The sequence below is a fragment of the Trichosurus vulpecula genome, chromosome 8, assembly GCF_011100635.1.
Source record: "Trichosurus vulpecula isolate mTriVul1 chromosome 8, mTriVul1.pri, whole genome shotgun sequence".
NCBI classification, from domain to species: Eukaryota; Metazoa; Chordata; class Mammalia; order Diprotodontia; family Phalangeridae; genus Trichosurus; species Trichosurus vulpecula.
Window position 1 is genome coordinate 225589910 of NC_050580.1, and position 24883 is coordinate 225614792.

The 24883-nt window shown below is 38.2% G+C and overlaps 1 protein-coding gene across 1 annotated transcript; it reads right to left on the bottom strand.

Annotated features, from left to right (window-relative positions):
- Positions 1–3206: 3206 nt before the first annotated feature.
- On the bottom strand, positions 3207–24627 carry ATP6V1D (ATPase H+ transporting V1 subunit D). Its single transcript, XM_036734566.1, has 9 exons — positions 24402–24627; positions 18071–18188; positions 17123–17202; positions 16033–16100; positions 15561–15605; positions 14953–15056; positions 9584–9650; positions 5209–5287; positions 3207–3917 (listed from the first exon to the last, which is right to left on the bottom strand). The coding sequence occupies exons 1-9, from the start codon at positions 24440–24442 to the stop codon at positions 3776–3778; spliced, it is 744 nt and encodes a 247-aa protein (XP_036590461.1). The 5' UTR covers positions 24443–24627; the 3' UTR covers positions 3207–3775.
- Between the last annotated feature and the right edge of the window lie 256 nt (positions 24628–24883).

Here is a 24883-nt window from a genome sequence, read left to right on the forward strand (position 1 = left end):
ACCTCAACATGGTGTTTCTACGAATTGGCTGAGAAAGTTACTAACATGGGGTGGTTAAATGGATGAGCTTTCTTTTAATGTAAATGTGTTAACTGGGTAGGTAGGAAAAAAGCCCCCAGGAAAGCATGTTTGAGAGTAGTTTTCTTCTTGTAATGCACCAATGAGGTTTAAAGTCTAAGTTCTAAGTTTCACATAGGTCAGTTGGATTCAGTTGAGACAAACCGTGCATCATGGGCATAGACTATATCCATAATAACAATCTCAAAAACGTCAGGCACTAATGACAGGCTGACTGCGCAAACACCTCATCCTAGAAAAACTCAAAGTACGTGATTGAGTACCAAATGTTTCATCTTGTGATGTGTTATTCTGCTTTCAATTTTGTTAATTTTTCTGTTTTTCAGAATTCCTATTTTGGTGGTGTTTAAAATTTGTTGGTTTTCTAGTTTTTGTTTTTTAGGTGCATGCCCAATTTAATTGTTCTTTCCTTTTTATGTTGGTGAAAATGTTTAGATATTTAAATTTTCTCTTCAACCCTACTTTGACTGCATCCCAAGAATTTTGGTATGTTGTTTCCTCATTGTTTTCCATGACAATATTTTCCATTCCTCGACTTCAAAATTTCTTAAGATTGAATTAGTCTCCAATTAATTTTTAATCTTTTCTTCAAAGACCCTTTTTCAAAAGAATTGTTATTGTATTAAGACTGATCATATTTAATGTTTTTCTAAATGTGTTGTTTTAATGCCCTAGTCAGTTTTGTAAAGGTACCACACACAGCTCAGAAATTACATGTATACATCTTTTTGTCCCCATTCAATAATTGCCAGGGATCTACAAACTTTTGTAAATGCCCACTTGAGTCTTCCCTCTATGGTTAGATTTATGTAGTCCGAAAAGGGTACATTGAGATCTTAAACTATTATAACTTTACTGTCTATTTTTTCCTATATGCCTATTAAGTATTTAGATACAAAACCACAGGGGGTTTTATGTAGTAATTATATTATTTCATTGGCTATAGTGCCTTTAAACAGTGTCCTTGTTCATCTTTTTTAATTGTTTAAATGATTGCTTTGTCCTTTTAGTTCACCCAAAGCATAATAGATTTTACTCCACCTGTCAAATTTTCATGTAAACAATATGTATCTTGTCTATTTCACTCCATCCTATTCTTTGATACTTCTCTTGTTCTTTGCAATGACAATGTTGAAGGGACTATGTTATATACAAGAGTATAGGTTATCTATGAGGTAGCAGTTCCACCATTCTTGCCTCACCCAGTCTGTGATCATAGCTTGACACTGCTTTTACATCAAACTTTCTGTATTCAGTTCTCCCTTTTTGACCAGTTAATAGGTGAGGTCCATATGTAATCCATTCCCCATTCTGTTCCTCCATTTCTGTAGTCTTTTTCTCACTGATGTGAGATACTAAGTTTTGATTTATTCCTCTTCTTTCCTTTTATTTTTGCTCCTCTTCAGATCACCTAAGTATAATATTGCTCCCATTCCTGCACACTTATCTCTACCCGTGAAGACATTAAGGTTCTGAAAGGACATTTCTTTCTTTTCCCCTCTTGAAATACTTTACTACATAATCCCTTCCAGTTGCTGGAATGTAATTCCCTATGTTTCTCTTGACTCTTGTCTACATTTCACTCAGCTCTGATCCTTTCATCGAGAATATTTAGAAACTATCTTAGAAATTATCGTTGAAAGTCCTTTTCTCCCCTGTAAAATTGTTTTGTAAATGAGTTATTAATGAGTTTTAAGCATGTATCTTTTGTCATTCTGGAGTATCAAGTTCCAAGTTCTCCTGCCCCTTACAGTGTGGTCCTGTGGTTTCTTGATATTTGAACTGGTTTTTTCCCTGGCTGCTTGCAGTTGTGCAATACAATGCAAATTCAGATTTGGTCTCGAACACTTACTTACTAGTTGTGTGACTCTGGGCAAATTAACCTCTACCTGCCTTGATTTTTTAATCTGTAAAATGAAAACAGTAGCACCTACCTTCCAGGGTTGTTGAGGATAAATCAGATATTTGTAAAGTGTTTTGCAAATCTTAAAGTGCTATTATTTTTTTTCTACCTAGAAGCTCTTGATTTTAGAGAACTGGGAGTTTTCATTTTGGGGCTTCTTTCAGGTGACCCATGGATATTTTTTTCTCCATGATTTATTTTTTTTACTTTTTTATTTTAATGGTTAAGGTTTATTGGTGATAGGTAGTCTGACGATTCTTAGATCTCTCCTTTACCTGTTATACTGGTCAGCTATTTTTGACAGGAGATACCTTACATTTCTTTTTTTTTCTAGTCTTTTAATTGTTCTTGTGTTTCTTGTCTCTTGGAATCATTAATCTTTGGTCCAATCTAATTTTCAAGGATTCTGTTACTTAAGTTTTGCAACTTCTGTCCTAAACTTCTGTCCTCCTTCCAATTATTTTCCCCTAGTGCTCTCATTTATTTTATATTACTATTTTTAAATTCTTCCAGAATTCCTGTAATACCTGTGGAAATGTTATTTTCTTTAAGGCTTTACTTATAGGATGAGGAAGATTCTTTTCTTCTGGGTTTGTCTAGGTTATCTTTGGTTCTCTATTTCTCATATTTTATTTTTCCAACGTTCATCCCCTTGAACACCTGCTTCTGCTTATGTAGTGCAAAAACCTACAAAAATGGATAATGGCTTCCAAAAAATCGGAGTTATAACCATCTCTGCTCCCACCTCATCATTGTGTACTGAGATAGGGCAACTTGCTGGTCAAGACCCTAGCAGATAGCCTCGATGGTTCCTTCCTAAGAAATGACAGACACAACAAGTTTTGAGGAATGTGATGCAGATTATTGTTAAGTGATGCAGAATAAAAAGAACCAGAAAACAACCACCATAACAGTGAAAAGGCAGCTGAACTAAGATTAACTGTAATGACCAATTTTTGTCCCATATTCTTAAATGATGAAACACTTCTCTTAAGAGGTAGAAGATTATGGCTTCAGATTGGGGCATACACTATCAGAAACAGTTGCTGTGTCAGTTAATTATTTTTGTTATAAGAGAATGTTTAAGTCAGGGATTATGCATATATCCAAAAATCACTGGCATAAAAACTTAAGACATCGACAAAACTTTGGATAGCTTTGGATAACATTATTATAATATGTTCCAAGTGGAACAAGGCATCAGAATAACAGCAAATAAAACTAGTCATTTTTAAATTCTTTTACTCTGCTTATGCTACAGTTACATAGGAATTGGCAGAATTTCTTTCATAATGGAGGGGAAAGTCTTCTTCCATAGGACTGAGACCAGCCATGCAAGAAAAAAAAGATGTGACGTTATTTACACAATACTAGATTGAAGCACCACGGTGACAAAAGCAGAGGCTGAAAGTAGACGGAAACGATGGCTGAATATGTAGGAGTCAGGCTACACGTCAGCATGAATCACTGCTATTTTCAAAGGGATGTTTTTCACATATGATTAAAGCATAAAACACCACAACTCTGCTTATATACACAGACCCAGAAGAGGAGAAATATCAATAGGTCATAGTTTTACAAGTTCCTAGGCTGGTCAATTACCACTAAACAGCAGTAGGTCCTACAAATGACTGATATAATCATGATCTCTCCAAATAATCCCAATAACTTAATGTCAACTAGTGGAACTCTTGGCTATAACAAATAGCCCCATTACATATAGAACTTGGATACCATGTATTATAAGGAAACCACAAGACCAAGGTCTCAAAGAAGACTATAGAATAAGAATGGCTATTCAAACAGAAGATCTTCATCCTTCTCTTCAGCTAATAGATTAGCAGGCTCCAACACTTCGCCAGCTGCCTTCCGTATCGCCAATTCTTTCTCTGCTTTCTCTTTGAGAACCTTCTTCTTCTCCTGTATTTTCTTTAACCTGGAGAGTAAGGAGAGTTTTTTCCAGAAGCTATTCAACAAACACTAAAAGACACACTATTGCTACAACAACCTGCTTTTTCTCCCTCCTTTTCCCCATTCTCTAACAAGGATGATAAACACACAAAAATAATCCTAGGTTACTATTTTAATTTAAAAATGATAATAATAATAACTTCAGCAGAAGTTTCTAACATTCACATAGGAAAATTCTGAATTATACCTTAAACATATTAGAGGTCTCTAATAAGCCATCTAAATTTAGATATTTATTAAAATTTTAGATCATAGGAGTCCAAATAGCTCAGCCCCTAAACTAGTTCTTAATCTTTTAAAAAAATTTTTATAATTTTATTATAAATTTTATTTTTATCATAAATTTTCATAAATCCCTTTATGGGATTTATGCCTGGAAAAACCAATGAACCCCTTCTTATAAAATATTAATATAATAACAAAGTAAAAGTATACTGAAATAAAGATTTTCTCCAATTCAAGTTCATGGTTCACTTTTCCTAAGTATTATAGTTCTAAAAGCATCTAATAATGGCAATGATCTATTACTAATACATCTACACTGTCTAAAAAAAACCCAAAACTCAAAATTCTTAGCATCTTCAAAGCCCCTCCTGTGCTGCCACTTCCTCTAGCACCAAGGCTTCCTAGACCGCTCCAGCCTTCACTCATCTTCACCTGCTCAGACTTCCTACATAACTGACAGCACTTCATTATATCCTATACTGTGCTGTTCATGAATTGTTTTAGGTACACTGGCTTCTGTCCTTGTTCCCCACAATACATAATAATACTTTCCCCCCGGATACACATGATAATATGTAATTGGCTGATAATAACACTGCTTTCCTCCCCTCCCTTTGTTTTAGTGATTTTAAAGTGAAACAGTTGCATCTGAAAGCATTTTCAACTTCTTACCAGTGATGGGATCATAGTTTAGAGCTGGAAGAGCCCACATAGGCCATCGTGTCTGACTACCTCATTTTCCAGTTGGGCTAAGAGAGGTTCAATGACTTGCCCAAGGTCAAGCAAGAGCTTCTGGTTCCAAACCTAGCTCTCCCTCTCCTAGGTTTCCTAGGACAGAACTCAAGTTACAAGAGATTTCTAAGGAAGTACACCAACCTTCAAAATAAGAGTTCTTGTTTTCAATGATATCCTTATGCTTTCTAAATAGCAAATCAAAGACAACTGAAAGAGCTAAATAGGAAGTATCAATATAGGCAGCAAATATTATTAGCAGTTATGTCCCCGATCATTGAGTGCCAAGCCCAACATACCTATAAAACTCTTCACGCTCCCGTTCATCCAGTTCTGTGATGATGTAAGTAAGCGTACGTTCAATCCGGGGAATGATCACTAGAATAATAAAAGACACAACACTGTAAGGCACACACACTATCTTCTTCATCCTCTTCTCTCAGTAAAATGTTGACGCTATGTGTTACAATGATACAATGTTACAATAACTGTACATTACAAAATAATAACATTACAATAATTCACTCCTTGATACAAAAAAGAGAATAAGGAGATAAATCCATTCTAATACATGCAAATCACTTTTCTTTTGGGGGTATCAGTTCACTCACCTCCCTACCTAGGGAAGACCTAAGAATAAATAAGTTGTCAAGGGATATGAACAAGAGTTCTCAAAAGAACTGAAAACTATTCAACATATAGAACTAGTCCAACTTTCCATTCTGGAAAGCAATTTGGACTACAGCCTTTGAACCAGTGGAACTACTATTAGGCCTATACTACAGAAATCAAAGGAAAAGGAAAAGAAAACACACACACACACACACACGCACACACACTACAGCATATGAAAGTAATGGAATACTATTACGCCATTAGAAACTATGAAAAGGATGATTTCAGAGGATTATATGAAATACTGCAGAGTGAAGTGAGTAGAATCAGGAGAATAAAAGTTATACCATAACTACTTGATAAAGAAAAACAACTCTGGAAGACTTGAAAATGCTGATCGAGGCAACAGCCAACTATAATTCTAGAGCACTGATGTAGCTTGTTCCATAGACAGCAAACCTGCTTCCATCATAAATCTTTTCCTCTCCCACTCCTTCCATCTTCTAGTAATCACTGAAATCTGACTTCCCTCCTTAATGACAGCCTCCCTGGTCACCCTTTCCACTATTGACTGCACCCTCACTCATTCCCCTCTGCTCACCTGCTCTCATTCCAACTTTCAGGTTCTTCCCCTACCCCCATTACTCAGTAATCTCTTCTACACTGAGGTTCATGCAATTCATATCTATCACCCAATCAGAATCCTGGTCAACTACTGATGACAGATAACAAGTCTTCAACAAGTTTGGAACCTGGCTCACAATTTCTCTCTCTTCTCTAACACTTGCCCTCATAATAGGGAATTTTAATTAATTTCAAACACCCTAACCACTCAGTTCCTCAACCTACTCACTTCCCATGACCTACTCCTCCTCCTGACCTCAGCCACACATAAAGATGGTCATTCCCTTAACCTTGCCATCACCCAGAAATGCACCACCACCATGTTCAAGAATTCTAAAATCCCCATTATCTGGCCATAATTTATTGGCTCTTCACCTCTCCCTCTGCCTTCCCTTTCCAGACCCTACTCTTTGTCCACTCTGTCATCTCCAATCTTTCAACCCCTCAGATCTCTCCCAGGCCATCAGTTAAAGTCTACATTATCCTCTTCTGAGTGCCTGATCTTCTTATATCACTATCCGTGATACAAGTCTTACCTTATGGACAGCTCCCACAATTTACTGCCTTCACTCCTATATACATACGTGCAGATGAATGAAGGTACAAGAAAGAAATCACACAATTATTCCAACCAGGTCTACAAATTTAAGTTATACAATCTCCAATGGGTCCTCATCACTGCTAGGGAATCCTTTTACATCCCCCGTACCAACTCATAATCCCACTCCCCACAGCGACTCTTCCAAACCTTTTCATTCCTCTTCAAACCTCCTAAACTTCCAACTTACTCCCTCCATACTCTCGGCTAAAGACCTTGTTTCATATTTTACAGATAAAAATTGAGTCCACTTGCTGCTCTTTTCCCATCTTCTTCATCTCCTATCAGATCCTTCTGCCACTATTTGTTCCTCAACCCTCATCTCACCTCTTCAGGTGTCCTTACTCCTATTTCCAAGGCCAATCACTCTACATACACGAGTGATCCCATTCTATCCCACCACCTCCAACAGACCCCTCTATCATTCCCACTCTATTAATTATCTCCAGTTTCTCCCTACTAGATCTTTACTGCCTACAAACATGGCCATGGACTCTGCTCCATCCTCAAAAAACCCTAACTTGGTCTTTCCATCCCCCCTATCAGCCTATATCTCTTCCTGTCCTTTGTGGCTAAACTTCTTGAGAAGGCCATCTACAACAGGTGCTTCCACTTTCCTCTTCTCAGTCCTATGATATGGATTCTGACTTCATCATTCCACTTAAGCTTCTCTTTCCAAAGTTACCAATGATCTCTTAATTGTCAAATCCAATGGCTTTTTTCCTATCCTCATTCTTTTTGACTTCTGCAGCCTGTGACACTGTTGATCACTCTCTCCTCCTTGATATTCTCTTCTCTGTAGGTTTTAGAACATCACTCTCTCCTGGACTCCCTCTTACTTATCTGAAGCCCCCTGTTCTGTCTTCTTTGTTGAATCCTCACCCAAATAACATCCTCTAACTGTAGGTATATGTATTGGGGATCAATACGGGCTGTTAGCACTTGTTCAACCAGGTGCCCTTGAAGAGTTTGGTCTTTGTTTCCTTTGATTAATTTAGTGTCTTTGATTGAGTCCTACTAGGTGCTAAACCCCAGGCCCAAACCCCTATTAGGTGCTAAGCCTATGCGGGTGAGAATTGGTAACTAAAGTGGGGCTACAGGTGGGGCCAATGAAGGGAGATGCTAACACCAGAGCCAACCAAGGAGCCTAAGTTCTGGTCACTCAGATGACACTTGATGAAGTCTGAAACTGTATAAAAACAGAAGACAGAGCTATTTGCTTAGGGCTCTCACTCTTGGTGGCGTGATCATGTGGAGACTCTGGGCAGCTGTAGCTAAGAGCCCTCCAGCCTGGAAACCGGATGTTAGGACTTTATGTTAAACTCTGGTAACGATGACTTGTATTTGGTCTGTTGATATTTGTAATTTGTTTGTATTTGCTTTGAAGTTCAGGATGCTGGCGTTTTCCCCTGAACTAAGTGAATGATATTTGTATGCTAGATTAAATTGAGATTGCTAACCCCTTAACATTGCTTTCCTTAGTAAAGCAGATCAAAAGAACCTGGGCTTGCAGCATTCTGTGAGCTGGTTGTTGTTGGTTTTACAACCCCCACAGCAGCTGCTAGCTGAATTGTTGAAACAGTATACTATACGGTTCTGTCCTGGGCACCTTCTCTTCTATACTTCTACCTCTATACTACTTCATCTGGTAATATCATCAATTCCCAAGTATTTAATTGCCTTTTCTATGCTAATGAATCTCAAATTTACCTATCCTGCCCCAACCTCTCTGCTGACCTCCAATTTGACATCTCCAACTACCTTTCATACATCTCAAATTGGATATCCAGTAAACATCTTAAACTCAACATGTCCAAAATGGAACTCATTATTGTTCTTCATAAAACCTTCTCCCCTCCTAACCTCTATTACTGTTGAGGACATCATCTTCCTAGTCCCTTAGGCTCACAATCTAGGACTCAACCTGGATTTCTCACTCCCCATCTATAAGCTGTTGTATACCCCCCTTTCTCCTATAAGATTGTCACCACTGGTGCAGGGCCTCATCACCTCATGTTTAGACTGCTGCCAATAGTCTGCTGGTGGGTCTGCCTGCCCCGAATCTCCCCCACTCCATTTTATCCTCCATTCAGCAGTCAGTAGAGTGATCTTCCTAACGCACAAGTCTAACCATGTCACATTCAATAAACTCCAGTGGCTCCCTATCACCTCTAGGTTCAATTATAAAATACTCTGGCCTAGCCAAATAACCAACACTCCCTCCTCGCTCCCAGTGTCTTACACTTTACTACCTACCTGATATGTACTCTTTGATGTAGTGACATTAGCCTCCTTACTGTTCCATGATCAAGACATTTCATCTCTTAGTTATGGGCATTTTCTCTGGCTGTCCCCCATACCTAGAATGCTCCTGCTCATTTCTACTTGCGGATTTCCCTGGCTTCTCATCTTCCACAGATAGTCTCTCCCAAACTCTCTTAATGTCTCCCCTCTTTAAATTGTTTCCTATTTATTCTGTACATAGTTTCCTTGTACTGCTTGTCTTTTGCCTCTTTTTGTACCTCCAGCACTTAGCACAGTGCAGGAACACAGGTGCTTATTAAGTGTTCACTGACTGAATGGGCTTCATGCAGCTTGTGAGGATCTTATTCTAGGCAAAGGAAGAATTAAGCACACTTAACAAGCACAAAACTGGGGCTTGAAACAAGTGTTCAATGTTTTGTTTTGGGGGAAGAGTGGTATGGAGAACAATAACTGGATATGCATATAATAAAGAACTAAAGAAACACAGAAGACCTTGGGAATTCTTTCTGTACGTAGAGTACGTTCCAATACTGGTTTTTGAAACCACTTCATCTATAGCTGCTCATACTCACCATGCTCAATGGCATTTACCCGTCTGTTCGTAATTTTAATGGCCTCATCCAGTGTAACAAATGAAGTCTAAGACAAGAGAACAAATTATAAACAGGTAAACTTTTGCTCAGAGCCAGTATAATCAACTCATTTGTCTCAACTCCAAATGCTGGAACAACTTTTTTCAGAAGCTAGACTACTTCTCAAGCTGCTTTTAAAATGCAGATTTCTAATAGACATCAGGGTCTTAAAGAATTGTGTCATTACTCCATTTACATACAGATTAAAATTAAATCACTTCAAGCCAATGAAGCATGTTAAGAAGAAAGAAGAATCTGGGAAGATGGTGAAGCTGGTCAGAAAAATTCAAGCTCTCAAGATTTCCCTCCACAAAAAAGACAAAATAGGGCTTCTGGGTGAACATAGAGCTATGAAAACAAATAAAAGAGTAGGGGCAGAACAGGGGTCCTCTTGGGACAATCAAAGAAGACCTGAATAAAAATCTCAGGATTAGATTTCCTCCTGTGAAGAGTAAACACCTCCAGGCTAGAGCCTGCTTTAACAACAAGCAGCAAGCTACTTAAATAAGCAAGCTTTGGGGTTATCTGGGTTAGGAAGCTACCCCAGCCACAGGAATTTTTACCCCTGGACAGTGAAGGGAGATGGGCATCTGACCTGGGGAAGATCTAGGGAACCTCTGTTGACAAGGAACGCTAGACACGGCTGTGCTATGGAGAGCAGCAGGAAAAGGAACCAGCACATACTCGGTGAGTGCAGAAGCAGTGGGGTAGGACACTGCTGGCTTTGAGCACTTATAGGAGGCCAGAGATGTTGATTTGAGTTCAAGGTCAAGGGGAGAAATGAAGAGGAACAGAGGCCAGAGGCACTACCCCCCATGCCCCAGGACTAGAGGTGATTATAAAAACTAAAGTATCACATGGAAGAAAAAAGATGCAAAGGAGAAAGACTCCAACCAAAGAGAGCTACTATGAGAATTCCAGGATTTGTCTTCAGAGGAGGATAGTGAAGCAAAGAAACCTCTTCTACCCCAAAGAGGAAGGTCAAATGGCTACCTGCCCAAAAAGAATTCATTGAAGAACTTAAAAAAGACTTTAAAAATCAAATGAGAGAGTCTGAGGAAAAATTTAAAAGAAAAATAAGAATACAAGAAAAACAAGAAGATTATGACAAGAACGTCAACCAATTAGAAAAGATAAAAAATCTTAAGGAAGAAAATTACTCCTTGAAAATCACAATTAGGCAAGGAGAAGCCAGCAAAGTTTTAAGAGATGAAGAAATATTAAAAAACAAAATATAAACAATGAAAAAATAAAAGAGAATGTGAAACATCTCATAAGAAAAACAATGAATCTAGAGAACAGATCAAGAAAACATAATAGACTACCTGAAAGTTCTGATCAAAAAAAGAATTTTTTTCTGTACATATTTAATATTTTAGTTTTCAACATTGATTTCCACGGGATTGAGTTACAAAATTTTCTCCCCATTTCTACCCTCCCCCCCATCCCAAGATGGCATATATTCTGATTGCCTCATTCCCCAGTCAGCCCTCCCCTTTCACCCCATTCCTTCCCCATCCCCTTTCTTGTAGGGCAGGATAGATTTTTATGCCCCACTCCTATATCATTTCCCAACTGCATGCAAAAAAAAAATTTTTTTTAATTTTTTTAAGCACCTGCTTTTAAAACTTTGAGTTCCAAATTCTCTCCTCTCTTCCCTTCCCACCCACCCTCCCCAGAAAGGCAAGCAATTCAACATAGATCACACATGTATCATTATGCAAAACACTTCCACTATGCTCATGTTGTGATTATATTTCCTTCCATCCTATCCCGTTCCCCTTTATTCAATTTTCTCCCTTGACCCTGTCCCTTTTCAAATGTGTTTGTTTCTGATTACTTCCTCCCACTATCTGCCCTCCCTTCTATCATCCCCTGCCTTTTTATCCCCCTTCCCCTTACTTTCCTGTGGAGTAAGATACCCAATTGAGTGTGTTATTCCCTCCTCAAGTTGAATCCAATGAGAGTAAGATTCACTCATTCCCCCCCACTCCTTCCAACAGAACTGCCTTTTCTTGTCACTTTTATGTGAGATAATTTACCCCATTCTATCTCTCCCTTTCTCCCTCTCTCAATATATTCCTCTCTCACCCCTTAAATTTTTTCATTTTTTTAGATATCATTCCTTCATATTCAATTCATCCTGTGCCCTCTGTCTATATTCCCTTCAACTCCCCTAAATACTGAGAAAGGCAGGAATGTAAACATAACAGTTCCACTTTAGTAAGTCCCTTATGAATTCTCTTTCTTGTTTACTTTTTCATGCTTCTCTTAATTCTTGTATTTGAAAGTCAAATTTTCTATCCAGCTCTGGTCTTTTCATTGAGAAAGTCCTCTATTTTATTGAAAAACCATATTTTGCTTTGGAGCATTATACTCAGTTTTGCTGGGTAGGTGATTCTTGGTTTTAATCCTAGCTCCTTTGACCCCTGGGATATCATATTCCAAGCCCTTAGATCCCTTAACATAGAAGCTGCTAGATCTTGTATTATTCTGATTGTGTTTCCACAATATTCAAATTGTTTCTTTCTGGCTGCTTGCAGTATTTTCTCCTTGACCTGGAAACTGGAACTTGGTGACAAAATTTCTAGGAGTTTTCTTTTTGGGATCTTTGTCAAGAGGCGATTAGTGTATTCTTTCAATTTCTATTTTACCCTCTGGCTCTAGAATACCAGGGCAGTTTTCCTTGATAATTTCTTGAAAGATGATGTCTAGGCTCTATTTTTGATGATGGCTTTCAGGTAGTCCAAAAATTTTTAAATTCTCTCTCCTGGATCTATTTTCCAGGTCAGTGGTTTTTCCAATGAGATATTTCACATTGTCTTCCATTTTTTCATTCCTTTGGTTCTGTTTTATAATATCTTGATTTCTCACAAAGTCACTAGCTTCCACTTGCTCCAATTTAATTTTTAAGGTGATATTTTCTTCAGTGGTGTTTTGGACCTCCTTTTCCATTTGGCTAATTCTGCCTTTCAAGGCATTCTTCTCCTCATTGGCTTTTTGGAGCACTTTTGCCATTTGGGTTAATCTATTTTTTAAGGTGTTATTCTCTTCAGTATTTTTTTGGGTCTTCTTTAGCAAGTCATTGACTTGTTTTTCATGGTTTTCTTGCATCACTCTCATTTCTCTTCCCAATTTTTCCTCTACTTCTCTTACTTGCTTTTCCAAATCCTTTTTGAGCTCTTACATGGCCTGAGCCCAATTCACATCTTCTGTGAGGCTTTTGATGTAGGCTCTTTGACTTTGTTGACTTCTTCTGGCTGTATGATTTGATCTTCTTTGTCACTAAAAAAGTTTGACTTTGAGTTCGTTTTCGCTGCCTGTTCATGTTCCCAGCCAACTACTTGACCCTTGAGCTTTTTGTCAGAATATGACTGCTTGTAGAGTAGAGAGTACTTTGTCCCAAGCTTTAGGGTGCCCATAAAGCACTTCTTGCATTTCTGCTCTGATCTACTGCTAGATTCTTCCCACCATGTGAGCAAGGGACTCAGGAAGTCGCTGATGCTGGCACTCTGGAGGCAGCCTCAGGAGCTTCCTGCTGCTGCTACCTCCACCACTGCACGACCTCCTCCACCCCCAGAGCTGGCGGCCAGACAGCTCTGAACTTGACCCTGCAATTTCCCCCTAACCTGCTCTTTAGCATTTGTGGGTTGAGAAGTCTGGTAACTGCTACAGCTCACTGATTCGTGGCCTCAAGGCCTGTTCCGGCTGGCTGACTCCCGGTCTGGTCTGTCCCTTCGCAGCCCATGCTGGGCTGCCCTCCGCTCTCAGCACCAAGTGACAGACCTTTACCGGTGACCATCCAGGCTCTCCTGGGCTAGAGATCTGTTTCCCTCTGCTATTTCTTGGGTTCTGCAGCTCTAGAATTTGTTCAGAGCCACTTTTTACAGGTGTTTGGAGGGACATGGTGAGGAGCTTAAGCAAGTCCTGCTTTCCTGCTGCCATCTTGGTTCCACCCCCCCAAAAAAGAATCTTGATACAATAATACAAGAAATAATTAAAGAAACAAGAAGGGAAAGTAGAAATAGAAAATATCTACCAATCACCACCTGAAATACATCTTACAAGGAAAACTCACAGGAATATTATAGTTAAATTTCAAAACACCTAGATCAAGGACAAAATATTACAACCAACAAGAAAAAAACAATTTACATATGATGGTACCACAATTAGAATCACACAAGATCTAGTGCTGGAGACACTAAAAGACTGCAGGTCTTGGAATACTATATACATATATATTGAAGAGCCAAAGGACTGGGCCTCTGGCCCAAAAGATCATACCCCATAAGTATAATTTTGAATGGAAAAAAATGGATATTTGATCAACTCTCAGACTTCAGGACTCTGTTAAAAAACAAACAAACAAACCCCAAACTCAACAGAAGATTTGACGTACAAGAGCCAAGAGAAAGATAAGGTACATACTACTGAGCAATTACAAGGGACTAAATAAGGATAGAATGTTTACCTTTTATGTATGGAAAATGTAATACCTATGTCTAAGATTGTTACTAGTAATTAGGTAGCTTATAAGAAAGATTGGGGTAGAACTGAGTATGATATGACTTTAAAAAGTAAAACCATTCAAGAACAGCTAAAAGAGTAATTATCTTATACTAATGAGGTGTAATAAGAAGAATCAACAGAGGATTTAGATGGGGGAGGGGGACTGTTAGTTCTGGAAACCTATGCTCATCAGGAATGGGTTTAAGAGGGGGAAAAATATACATCTAGAAGGGTATGAAAGTCTTCTAAAGTTAACAAAGAAATAAAACTCTAAGGGGAAGAAGGGAGGAGAGGATAATGGAGGGATCTTTAGAGGGGAGGGTGAGGGAATAGGTTAAAAGGGAGGTATAGAAGGGTGTTTATATTTAGGAGAATGGGAGGATAAGGGAAGGATTGCTGGAGTGGGCATAGGTTAAGTAATAGGAGGGTAAGATAGCAGGTAAATAAATATAAATAAATTTAAAGAAAAGAAAGAAGTACAGACAACTAACTTAGGAATAATGATAAAAGGATATGTACACATATTAATAAGAACAAAGTCACTATTCTATAGTCTTTAGATACCACTTTCCTAAGTTTAACATATGAAGTCTTATCAATTATACTAGTAAAATACCTTGACAGAGTCAAGCACTGGAAATGACAGCATACAAGTCATCCATGAGCAGATCTTAGATTTGTTTCCTATTTATTTAGGTTCTCAGGAAGTTTAAGTACTATTTCTTCACATGCTAGTTAAGTTCAAGATTCAAAAACTGGAAATTGGAATTTTTAGTCTTCCTGACACTTATACTGACCTGCAATGATGCTAGTTCTACCAGCAGCTCCACTGCTTTGGCATAGTTCCTCTTCAGTTTGGCCAGTTGTTCCCCACCTCTGGCCAAACCAGTCAACTCATAACCTGAAATAACCAGTGAAAAAACATTACAACAAAAAGTTAAAAATCAATACTTTTCTTATTTTCGATCCCAAGAACATAACAGCAAATATCAAGAGGTTCAGAGTTGCTTACATTTAGCAACTTACAATGTGACCAAATCAAAAAACATGTATTCAGTGAGAAGTTGGGTTTCCTTTCAATTCCAAGGAACGCAACTGAGTATAATAGAGCTGGTATCATCTTAGCCTTTCGTAAAGGACTTTGTTCATCTTTCACATATTAGGTACTTCCTATTTATTGAACATAAACTTCTATCTCAACCCCAGCATATACAACACAAGGAGATAGCTCAATAACACGTACCACTTTCTGTGGCAGAGACCATTATGAAAATAACCACAGAATGGTCATCTCCAAGAAGTTCCCTCCTACAATTTTCTTTCTAACTAGGCTCATTGTAGGAGAATCAGAATTACCCAACTATACAGTATACAGCCAACAAAAGATAAATAATTTACTACTTACTGTCAGCTCCTTCTTGATAATGTTCAAACACTGGCAAGGTGACACCTATAAATAAAAGTTTATTAACATTTGTAAAAATAATTTAGGAAAAACAAGGTATAATTATCTTTACTGATGTTGAAATCTTTTTCATTTTTGCCAAATCCTCAGAAATCATGGGAGTGGATATCTGAATTAGCTAGTTTCTACTAAGTGTGGGAAGCCCTCCCCTTTCATAAATATTCATAGAGCTTTCACCTTCCAAAAGCAAAAAAAACTCTTCTGGTCCCTAACAGAACAGCCAGTTAAAAGTGGACAAGGGATTGTCTTTTATCTTTGTCAAGAACTGTGCCTTCCACATAGTAATTGTTTAATAAATGCTGGTTGAAGTTTAATACATGCTGGTTCTGACTAAAAAGTCTGTTTGGTAAGCAGTTCAACTGAATAATTTTAACCTGCCTTTGGAGATTTCTAGAAGTATTATAAGTCTTACCTGCTACATTATCTTTCTTTGCTCTGATCTTCACTTGGGCTTTGTTCACATTCTGAATAACAGTGGTACTACACAGGAAAAAAGGTATTTAATTTTATTTTAATTTGGCTAAATTTTAATGAGAAAAATTAACCTAAAGGATCCCACTATTTCTAATTTTTACATTAAACTGTAAATGAGAGAAAGAAGAGTATGGATCAAGGCTTAACATTAATCACTGAATAACAGCAGCCAGAAGAATGAGGACAAATCTTCCCTCCTGCCAGAGGAAGGTTTCAGAGAATAGATACTGAACATTATTATTTTTTAAATAAAGAAAAAACTAATAACAAATAATAATTTGGGAAGTAAAGTGAATACTATACACCTATAATTATGTTACTGAAGCTAAAATATTTCCACTTGCATAGGAGTTACATCTATATGAAAAATACTCTGATGTTGTTACCTATATTTTGGTAGTAAATGCTATCTAAGTAACATTATACTATTCTTTTCTTGCAGGATTTGGTCATTAAGAAGTCAATTAATAAGTGCCTCATGTTTCTATCCTGAATCTTATCTAAATGAAATGCTGTAAATTCTGTTAAGACAGGAAAACAGAACTCTGTGGGATTCCCAAATCCATTTATAAAACATATAAATTATTATTATAAAATAACAGCTTTCCAGTTCCTTCACCCTCATCCCTTTACCATTCTGTACCTCTATTCAACACTTACTCATTTAATTTTCAAGATTTTTCAAGTTCTAAAGATCAGTAATGAGTAGCTATCATGTCAGAACTATTCACTGAGTTGCAAAAATTATACAGTCTATTATTTAGCATGATAGTATGTTAAGACTAAAAGAAATGTAGTCATTTTTTAGGCCAAATCCCCCAGATGAGAAAACAGGCCTAGAAAACCTAGAGAGATATAACTTGTCACCCAGTCAATTAAAAGCAGAGCCAGGATACAAACAGAAGTCTCCGGACATACCAGCCTATTCACAAAATCCAGGTTTACTCCAAAGGCTACTAGTAGGCTGTGGCTCTGTAAACCCACATACTACTTATTTTTTACCTAATAACCTCTGTAGATTGTCTCACCTGAAGTCACCAGCTGTGAATTTGGCTTCCGCAAGTGAGAAAGCAGCTTCTCGCATCACTTCACCCATTAGCATTTTGGTCTGTCAAGAATACAAATCAAAAATGGACAAAACTAAGTTGCTTATAGGCAAGATTTAGTCTTTGATAAAGTCAGAGCAGAAGGAGACCCTGAGGGTCACTTAGTCTAGACCAAGGCCAGGAGTTGGTCATTTGTTCAGGTACTACACTGGTAGCAATTACAACAAAAGAATCAGGAATCTAACCAAGGTCCACCCGAACCAGAGACTCACTGGCCTTTCCACCGTGCCAAGGTACCAGCCTAGTGTTCTATAAGGCTGTGCATTCTCTGTTATTAACCTAATAACATCAGGGCCAAAAGATTTATTCCCATTTTAGCTTCAGAGATATCAAAGACATCACCAAAGATACCAGAGAAAAATGAAATTTTAAAAAATTATTTTATTGTTGTATTTTTATATCATGGTCATTTCCTATTAAGCTCTTCCAGGTTAAAAACAAAACAATTAAGTCAAGTCAGCTGACACAGAAATTATATTTGATAGTGTATACTAAATTCCATATCCACAGTCCCCAGTGCTTTACTGAGACAAGGTAGAAGCATGGATTTTATGAATGATCAACCTTCAAATTTAACTACATTAATGGAAAACGGAGTACACAAGGATAAATTATTTCCATGGATGCTTTAGAAATTTGATGTTTCAATAACCCTTTTCTCAAACCATTTTCCAATCACTAGTAAGCAAAACTGACCTTCCATTTTCTTTCCCTCTACTCTCAACAGAGATGCTAAGCTCTAACGAAAAGTGAGATACTCAAGTCAGAAAACAACAAGACTAAGGGTAAATGAAAGCATAATCAATCACACTGAATTCTCATACTCTTGTGAAAACACAAACTTTTGACAAAGAGCAAAACCCATGCTACCTCGATGATCTTCTTTAAGATCTGCCGAAATCGAAGAGTCAAGGCATCAGATTTTTTCTTTAGGAGGTTTCGGCCTGTCTGTGCTCCTTTTAATCGGGCCTTCATAATGGTCTGTGCCCTAATTTCAATAAAAATAATCACAGTTATACAAAATTCTTAATATCATCTAAGAGAACAAGATCAGGCACAAACACTTCCCATGCAAATTGGCAAAATTAAATTCTACCCCTCTTTGATGCCATGGTATCTAAATAAGGTTGCCAGGCAAACTAGCCACCACTTGTATGTACACGTTTAATTGATTTTTCTAAGTCTACAGGTCCACATTTCTATTAAGATGCTAAGAAGAATGCCATATTTATAAGAGAGAAAGAACTAAATTAGAACTGAAAATACCTCTTTTGCACCTGCAATCAGTTCTGCCTAGTTGTAATGGAATATAAATAAGAATCTGTTTTTTAAAGCCAGCTTAATCTAAATGATGTCACTTGTACAATAAATTACATTTTCTGTGCAAAATTTTCAATTGCCTAAGGTTATTTTTTAAATCAGACTATAGAGCGCTTGAAGATCTTCACTTAGGCCCTAAATACTAAACATTACATCATATGCTTAATTTTAATGTGAGCTATTATTATGATAAGAGCTAATAGATGAAGAGTAAATGTGGATTTGCTTAAGTAAGAAGCTAAGATTATATGGCATTTTCTTTCCCATTCTCCTCTTCAAAACTTAGTTTAAAAGAAAATAACAATAAAAATGATTATTCTAACTTTGCTATCATTTAGAGAAATTTTTATCATTAAGGTCAATAACGTGCAAGATTAGTAATCAATTATACGACCTAAGGACTAAAATTGTTTCATGAGAGAAGGTATATCTGTATGGCCTTGGGCAAGTCACTCCCCTTCTCCTGCCCCTAGTCTCCTCATCTGTAAAGTTAGGGGGCTGCACAAGATGACCTCATTTATAAAATAAGGAGTTGGACTTGGACTAGATGACCTCTAAGATCACTTCTACCTGTAAATCAATGATCCTGAGCTGCTGCATATGACATAAATGCTGAATCTAAAATATATTAGTTTTTTCTTGTACTGCTTTTCAAAAAAAAAAAAATACAAACAGAAATACCATTGGAATCATTATTAGCTTTAATGATAACAGTGGCTGGTATAATCAGTGACACTAAAATATAAATGCCATAGGCTAAATTCTTGAGTAAATATGAGAATTTGAACCTTACAAAGTAGAGGTGTGAGGCACCAGGAGATTGATTTCTTTACATTATAAAGAGAATTTAAGGGTTTATTTTTTAAGTTTGTATCTTTAAAAGAATTAAATATGATTTTCAAGTGCACATCATGGACTAGATCAGAAGTAGATCCTGCCCACTAGGACTGGTTCAGTTTCTTGCCTGAGCAGGAGTTAACCATCTGAGTGTGTACAAATTCACAACCACCTTGTTTACATTCAGAGTCAAAACTTTTTCAAACATGATTTCACCTTCTGATACTAGAAACCACAACGTAGCCTTACAATCATTATTGAAAGCAATGTTTCAACACAGATGAGTCTAGCAAAATAATTTTTTCTCCAAACTCTAAAGTAGTTTATTAGAGGCTATTAACCAAGGTAGACAACAGACAGAGAAAAGGTATAGTTTCAGCTCTACAAGAGAGACAAAAGTCATACGGCAAGGGAATTATGAGGTAATGGAGTCAGGAGGTGGAGGGTATTCTTTTAGATGTAACTTGATGGGCACCAAATATTGACAGAAAGAGATATCAAAGTGAGATACTTAGCACTAGAAAACTCTTTTGCTTTCCAATAAGCTCTAGTAATTTCTCTAGAGTCAACATTTTAAAAGTACCAAACACAAAATGTGTTCTTGTATGCTGAATCAATATATAGCTATCCCTAATGGTTAAGGTACTGCTTTTAGCAGTTAACAAGAGGAGTTCAAGCTGCTCAAAATATGCTTCTACTAGAGATTCTTAAAAGCAAAAGGTAATTTGCCCAAAGCTTAAAAAATATTTAAGAAGCCTCCTAAGTTTTTAGTATTTCTCTTCAAACTCAGACTGCCTTTAAGCAAAGGACCTTACTTTGAACCGAATTTCTTCTTAACTGGAGCATACAGGTTATACTGAAAAGAACACAGCATTTGGAATCTGAGTTTCTGGGTTCAAATCTAGACTCTACCAATAAATGGCAGAGTCTGTGGTCTTAGTGAAAGTCACTTGAGAGGATAATTATAGTACTTACCTCCCAGGGTTGCTGTGAAGATCAAATGTAACAATATTTGTAAAAAAAAAAAAAACCACTTTGCACCATACCTGACACATAACTCACACTAATAAATACTAATTATGACTATTATTTTTATCTGTAAAATGGGGAGGTAGGATGTGCACCTAAAGTCTATTCTAACTAAATATCACAGATGGATTCTTTATTTCACCCATTCTGTTTCCTAAAATACTAAGTGTATCACAGGACTATAACATTTCGACACAATAGTTTTCTGGAAGTACAACTAAGAAGCAGACCAGCTTCTGCTGGATCACAACCTATTATGTATATAAGCTTGTGTTATTATCCTGCACACTTTATATGTTTTTATTTTTCTGGCAAGAGTGGGTAAAGGTACCAACAGCATGATCTTACAACACAATGCAATGAATAGCTAATGCTTATCTATGATGTTTTACATATCTAATCTCGTAAGAAACCTGTGAAGAAGGTATCATAGGTATTACTCCCCATTTTGCGGATGGAGAAATTGAGGCTCGGACAAACATAGCCTGCCCATAACACTTATAGTTAGCAAATGTAAGAGCTGGGATTTATATCCAGATCTCTGATTGCAACTCCAGCAATTTTCCCATTACTTTCCATTTCTGCTAATGAGTTACAAATGTGTATATTGGTTTTTTATTCTGAGCAGCCCAGATTTTCAAAATGAAATCTCTCAATTCCACAGCAATTCACCCCCACTTTTAACTGTGGTCTTCAGCTTGCATGATGATGGCTTTGTTTCCAGCTGAATCAAAGACATCTGACTATATGACAAAATATCTGCTGCCAGCCCCTGGAAAAATTAATGTGTTCTGACAACAGATTACTCCCTGTATTTGAATCTTTCCCTCATCAGCAGGCCCATCTGCACACCCATCATGCAGTAATTTCCACATCCACATAACTAGCATTTCCTAGCCTAAAACTGAAGAGGCCGATTATCACTCCACAAATTTTAAAAATATAGATGGTTTGGAAACTAAAAGAGACACAAATATAATTCAATGTAGTTGTAATTACAAAGAATCCTCTGAGGAGGGTGGCCAAGAGTATATTCTTCTTTAACAGAAAGCCGCCCTCATATGTAAAAGTCTATTATTTTGGCCTTTGAGGGGACTTCACTTTCTGACTTTTGCAACTTAAGAAAACTTTCTAAAATTACTATTTATTATTTTCTTTCACATGCGCTTAAGTACTGGTCAAAAGTCATCTCATTCACAGGAAGAGGAGAAAATTATATCGCAGTTCTAAGATCACTGGTCTCAGAGTCAAGAATCCTCAGTTCCACTTAGTACTTGGGTGATCTTGAGCAAGTCACTTCTCTCTCTGATTCTTAGTCTTCTCTTGTGTAAAATGAGCTTGACTATTTGGCCTCTACTTTTCCAGTCTTAATAGTCTGTTAAATCAAGCCAGCACCCACCACAGTGTGGAAAGAAAGGAATAAGTAGGCTACTCAGGAGAAAATAACAGTAATAATAAATGATAATAATGATAATAGCTAATACTTATATAATGTTTACTATAAGCCAGTCACCATGCTAAATGCTTGTAACAACAATTCAGCTAGCAGCAGCTGTAGGGGGTAAGACCCAACAAGACCAGCAACAAGAGCTGCCCGCACAGGTTCTTTGATCCACTTTCCTAAGTTAACTGCAAAAGGTTAACAATCTCATTCACACATATAAATATAACTCATTTAGTTCATGAGGAAAAGCCAGCAACCTGAACTTCAGAGCAAATACAAACAAATTACAAACATCAAGAGACAGACTTTGTCTGATTCAAATCACAATTCATAGTTACCAGGAGAGAATCAACATCTGGGTTGGGGGGGGGGGGCGCAAGCGGCGGGGGCACCTCTTAACAATGGCTGCCCAGAGTCTTCACATCAACACTCCTCTATGAGTGACAGTCCCAGACAAAATGCTAACCTTTTTTTTTTTATACTCTGTTCAGGATTCGCACCTAATCAGTAAAAGGGTGTGTGTGTCTGGAGCTTTGCACCTAGTAAAACTCAAAGGCACTTAATTAATTTAGCATTCTAAAAGAGAAAACTGTAAAAAAAGTCCCATTTTAATTACCAATACAATGCTTTATAATTATTATCTCATTTGATTCTCACATCTCTTTGAGCTAGTTGCTGTTATTATACTCATTTTAGGCAAACAGAGGTTAAAGCTCAGGGTCACACAACTAGTGAGTCCAAATTTGAACTCAGGTCTTCCTGGCTCCAACCCTGGTACTCTATTGGGCCATTTAATTGCCCCAAGTTCTAGCACGGATTCTCTGAAGTAGAAGCCAGTATCACAGAAGTGGAAGACTTCAAAAGTCACCTAGTACATCTTATGAACAAGTAAACTCCTGTAGGCTCCTATTGCCCCTAGAACCCAATATAAACTTAAAGCCATTTACAATCTGCTGCATCCTGTGTTTCCAGACCTGATTTCCTGTCAGGCACTCTAGACAGGCATAGCCAAACTGGCCTTCCTACACAAAACAGTCCTCTGTTCAAGGTATTTCTCCATGCCTGGAATTCACTCCCTTCTTACCTCGGACACTTAAAATTCCTAGATTCTTTAAAGCTTAGCTCAAGCAACAGGAAAAGGTTTTTTCCTAATTCTCCCCAAAGTAGCCTGTATTTACTTTTTTATATACAAAGAAGGGCAGCAAGGCATATTGGATAGAGAACTAGCTTTAGAGACACTAAGACCTAGGTTCAAATAATAATAACAACTAACATTTAAGCAGTACCTACTTATGGGCCAGGAACTGGGTTAAACCCTTAATAAATATTATCTCATTTGGTCCTCGCAACAACCTTGGGAGGCAGGTGCAATTATTACCCCACTTTACTGATAAGGAAATTGAGGCAAACCAAACCTGAAAGATTTGCCCCCAGGTTCATAGAGCTAGTAAATGTCTGAGGCTGGATTTGTACTCAAGTGGTTTTGGGGTTTTTTTTGGGGGGGGGTGGTAGGGAAGGAGTACCAGTAGGTGTCTACCCACTTTACCTTCACAAATCTTAAAGAGCTAATGAGTGAAATGAAGTCCTGTCTGACACTCTATCCTGACCTGGAAATCACTTTACCTCCCAGGCAACTTTCTCTGTCTGTCAGGTGCAGGGAAGATGCATTGGTGGAGGGAGTTTAACCATTCAAAGTTCCCTATATCAATAAAACCACTTATACTTTATCTCGGTTTCATCTTATTCCATGTTCAGTATGTACCTATTTGTGTACCTGCAGCTTCCCCCAACAGCATGCAAGCTCCCTGAAGTATTTTTGTCTTCATATCCTCAGTTCCAAGGTTTTGGTTTTGGTTTTTTTTGGACTGGGCCTATAATTTTAATTGGTATAGGAATTCGTAATGAGGGAACTACTCAGAAAAATCTGCAGAGGCTCTTCAACTTAAGAGTCTCAAAGCGTTGCCCACATACAGTAAACCACTTAATGTGAGTTGATTGAGGCTCGGAGAGGTGACATATCAAAGACCACAAAAACTAGTAAAAAGAACTGTGGTTTGAACTCCAAATCCCGAATTCTTTCCACCACACCACTCTATACCGTTTTGTTCCTTGACCTTCTGTAAAAAGTGCCAGAGAAGGAAAAAATTACCCTACCCTTATGTCTTGCCAAGTTATTGGGAGTATTCTTAGACAAATTGCTCCCGCTGAGTTCATTAGGCCTCGAGCCCAGCCTCGGGATAGGCAAAGACTGGGGGGGTCGGGAGGGCGGGGGTGTGCTGTGGTTCAGAGGACGAGTCTTAAATCTTACAAAGCACGTAAGAGAGCCAGGATTGGGACGACCCTCTCCCTCCGAGGATCACATGAGGGGAACGGAATAAAGGGAATCAGCGTCTAGGTCCTAGCGTTCAAAGAGAGGACCCTGGGAGCGGCCTGAGAAATAAGGAACCTCGGCACCGAGATGCCGAGGGAAGGGCTGCTGAGGTATGGGGCAGCCGCGGGCTGAGGGGGGTACAGTAGACACGAGGACCCTAAGAACTAGTGAAGCCCCTTCGCTCATTCAATGCTACTCACATTCGCGAAGGGAAGATATCGATGCGGTCTTTGCCGGACATCTTGGCTGTCGTCCGGTGGCGGCAGCTCGGTCCCCAGGCCTATCACTTCTGGTTTCAAAGCCGCCAGTTGCTGCAGACGTCCTTTACCACCTACACCACATACAGTCAGCTGGAAAAGGTCACCTGATCACCTTCGCCTCAGGCTAAGCGGAAGCGGCCTCGGGTAACCCTTTTCCGCTTCCGTCCGCTACTGCCGGGGGCGGGGGGAGAGAGAAAGAGAAGGGAAGGGAAGAAATGCCCGGTTGTTAGTGACAAGGAGCGCACACCTCAAAAACAAAACCAAAAAAAAAAAACCTAAACACGCCTGCCTTGACCCTTCCCCTTTAATTCTCCCCCTCCTCCCGCGACGAGTGCACTAGGCACGACCCGCGCCGTGAAAAGGAGGGGTGAAGAAATGGAGGAGGGGGGAAAAAAACATCTGCTTCCGCTTCGACTTTCCCC

Bases quoted from the DNA above. Each gene is read 5' to 3' on its own strand.
- ATP6V1D (XM_036734566.1), bottom strand. From the start codon at position 24,442: ATGTCCGGCAAAGACCGCATCGATATCTTCCCTTCGCGAAT. The intron at 17,203-18,070 runs GTAGCATGGGTT...TATTCTTGACAG, and splicing joins TCTTAAAGAAGATCATCGAG to ACCAAAATGCTAATGGGTGA. The intron at 9,651-14,952 runs GTCAGTATAAGT...CTCTTGTCTTAG, and splicing joins TAGAACTAGCATCATTGCAG to ACTTCATTTGTTACACTGGA.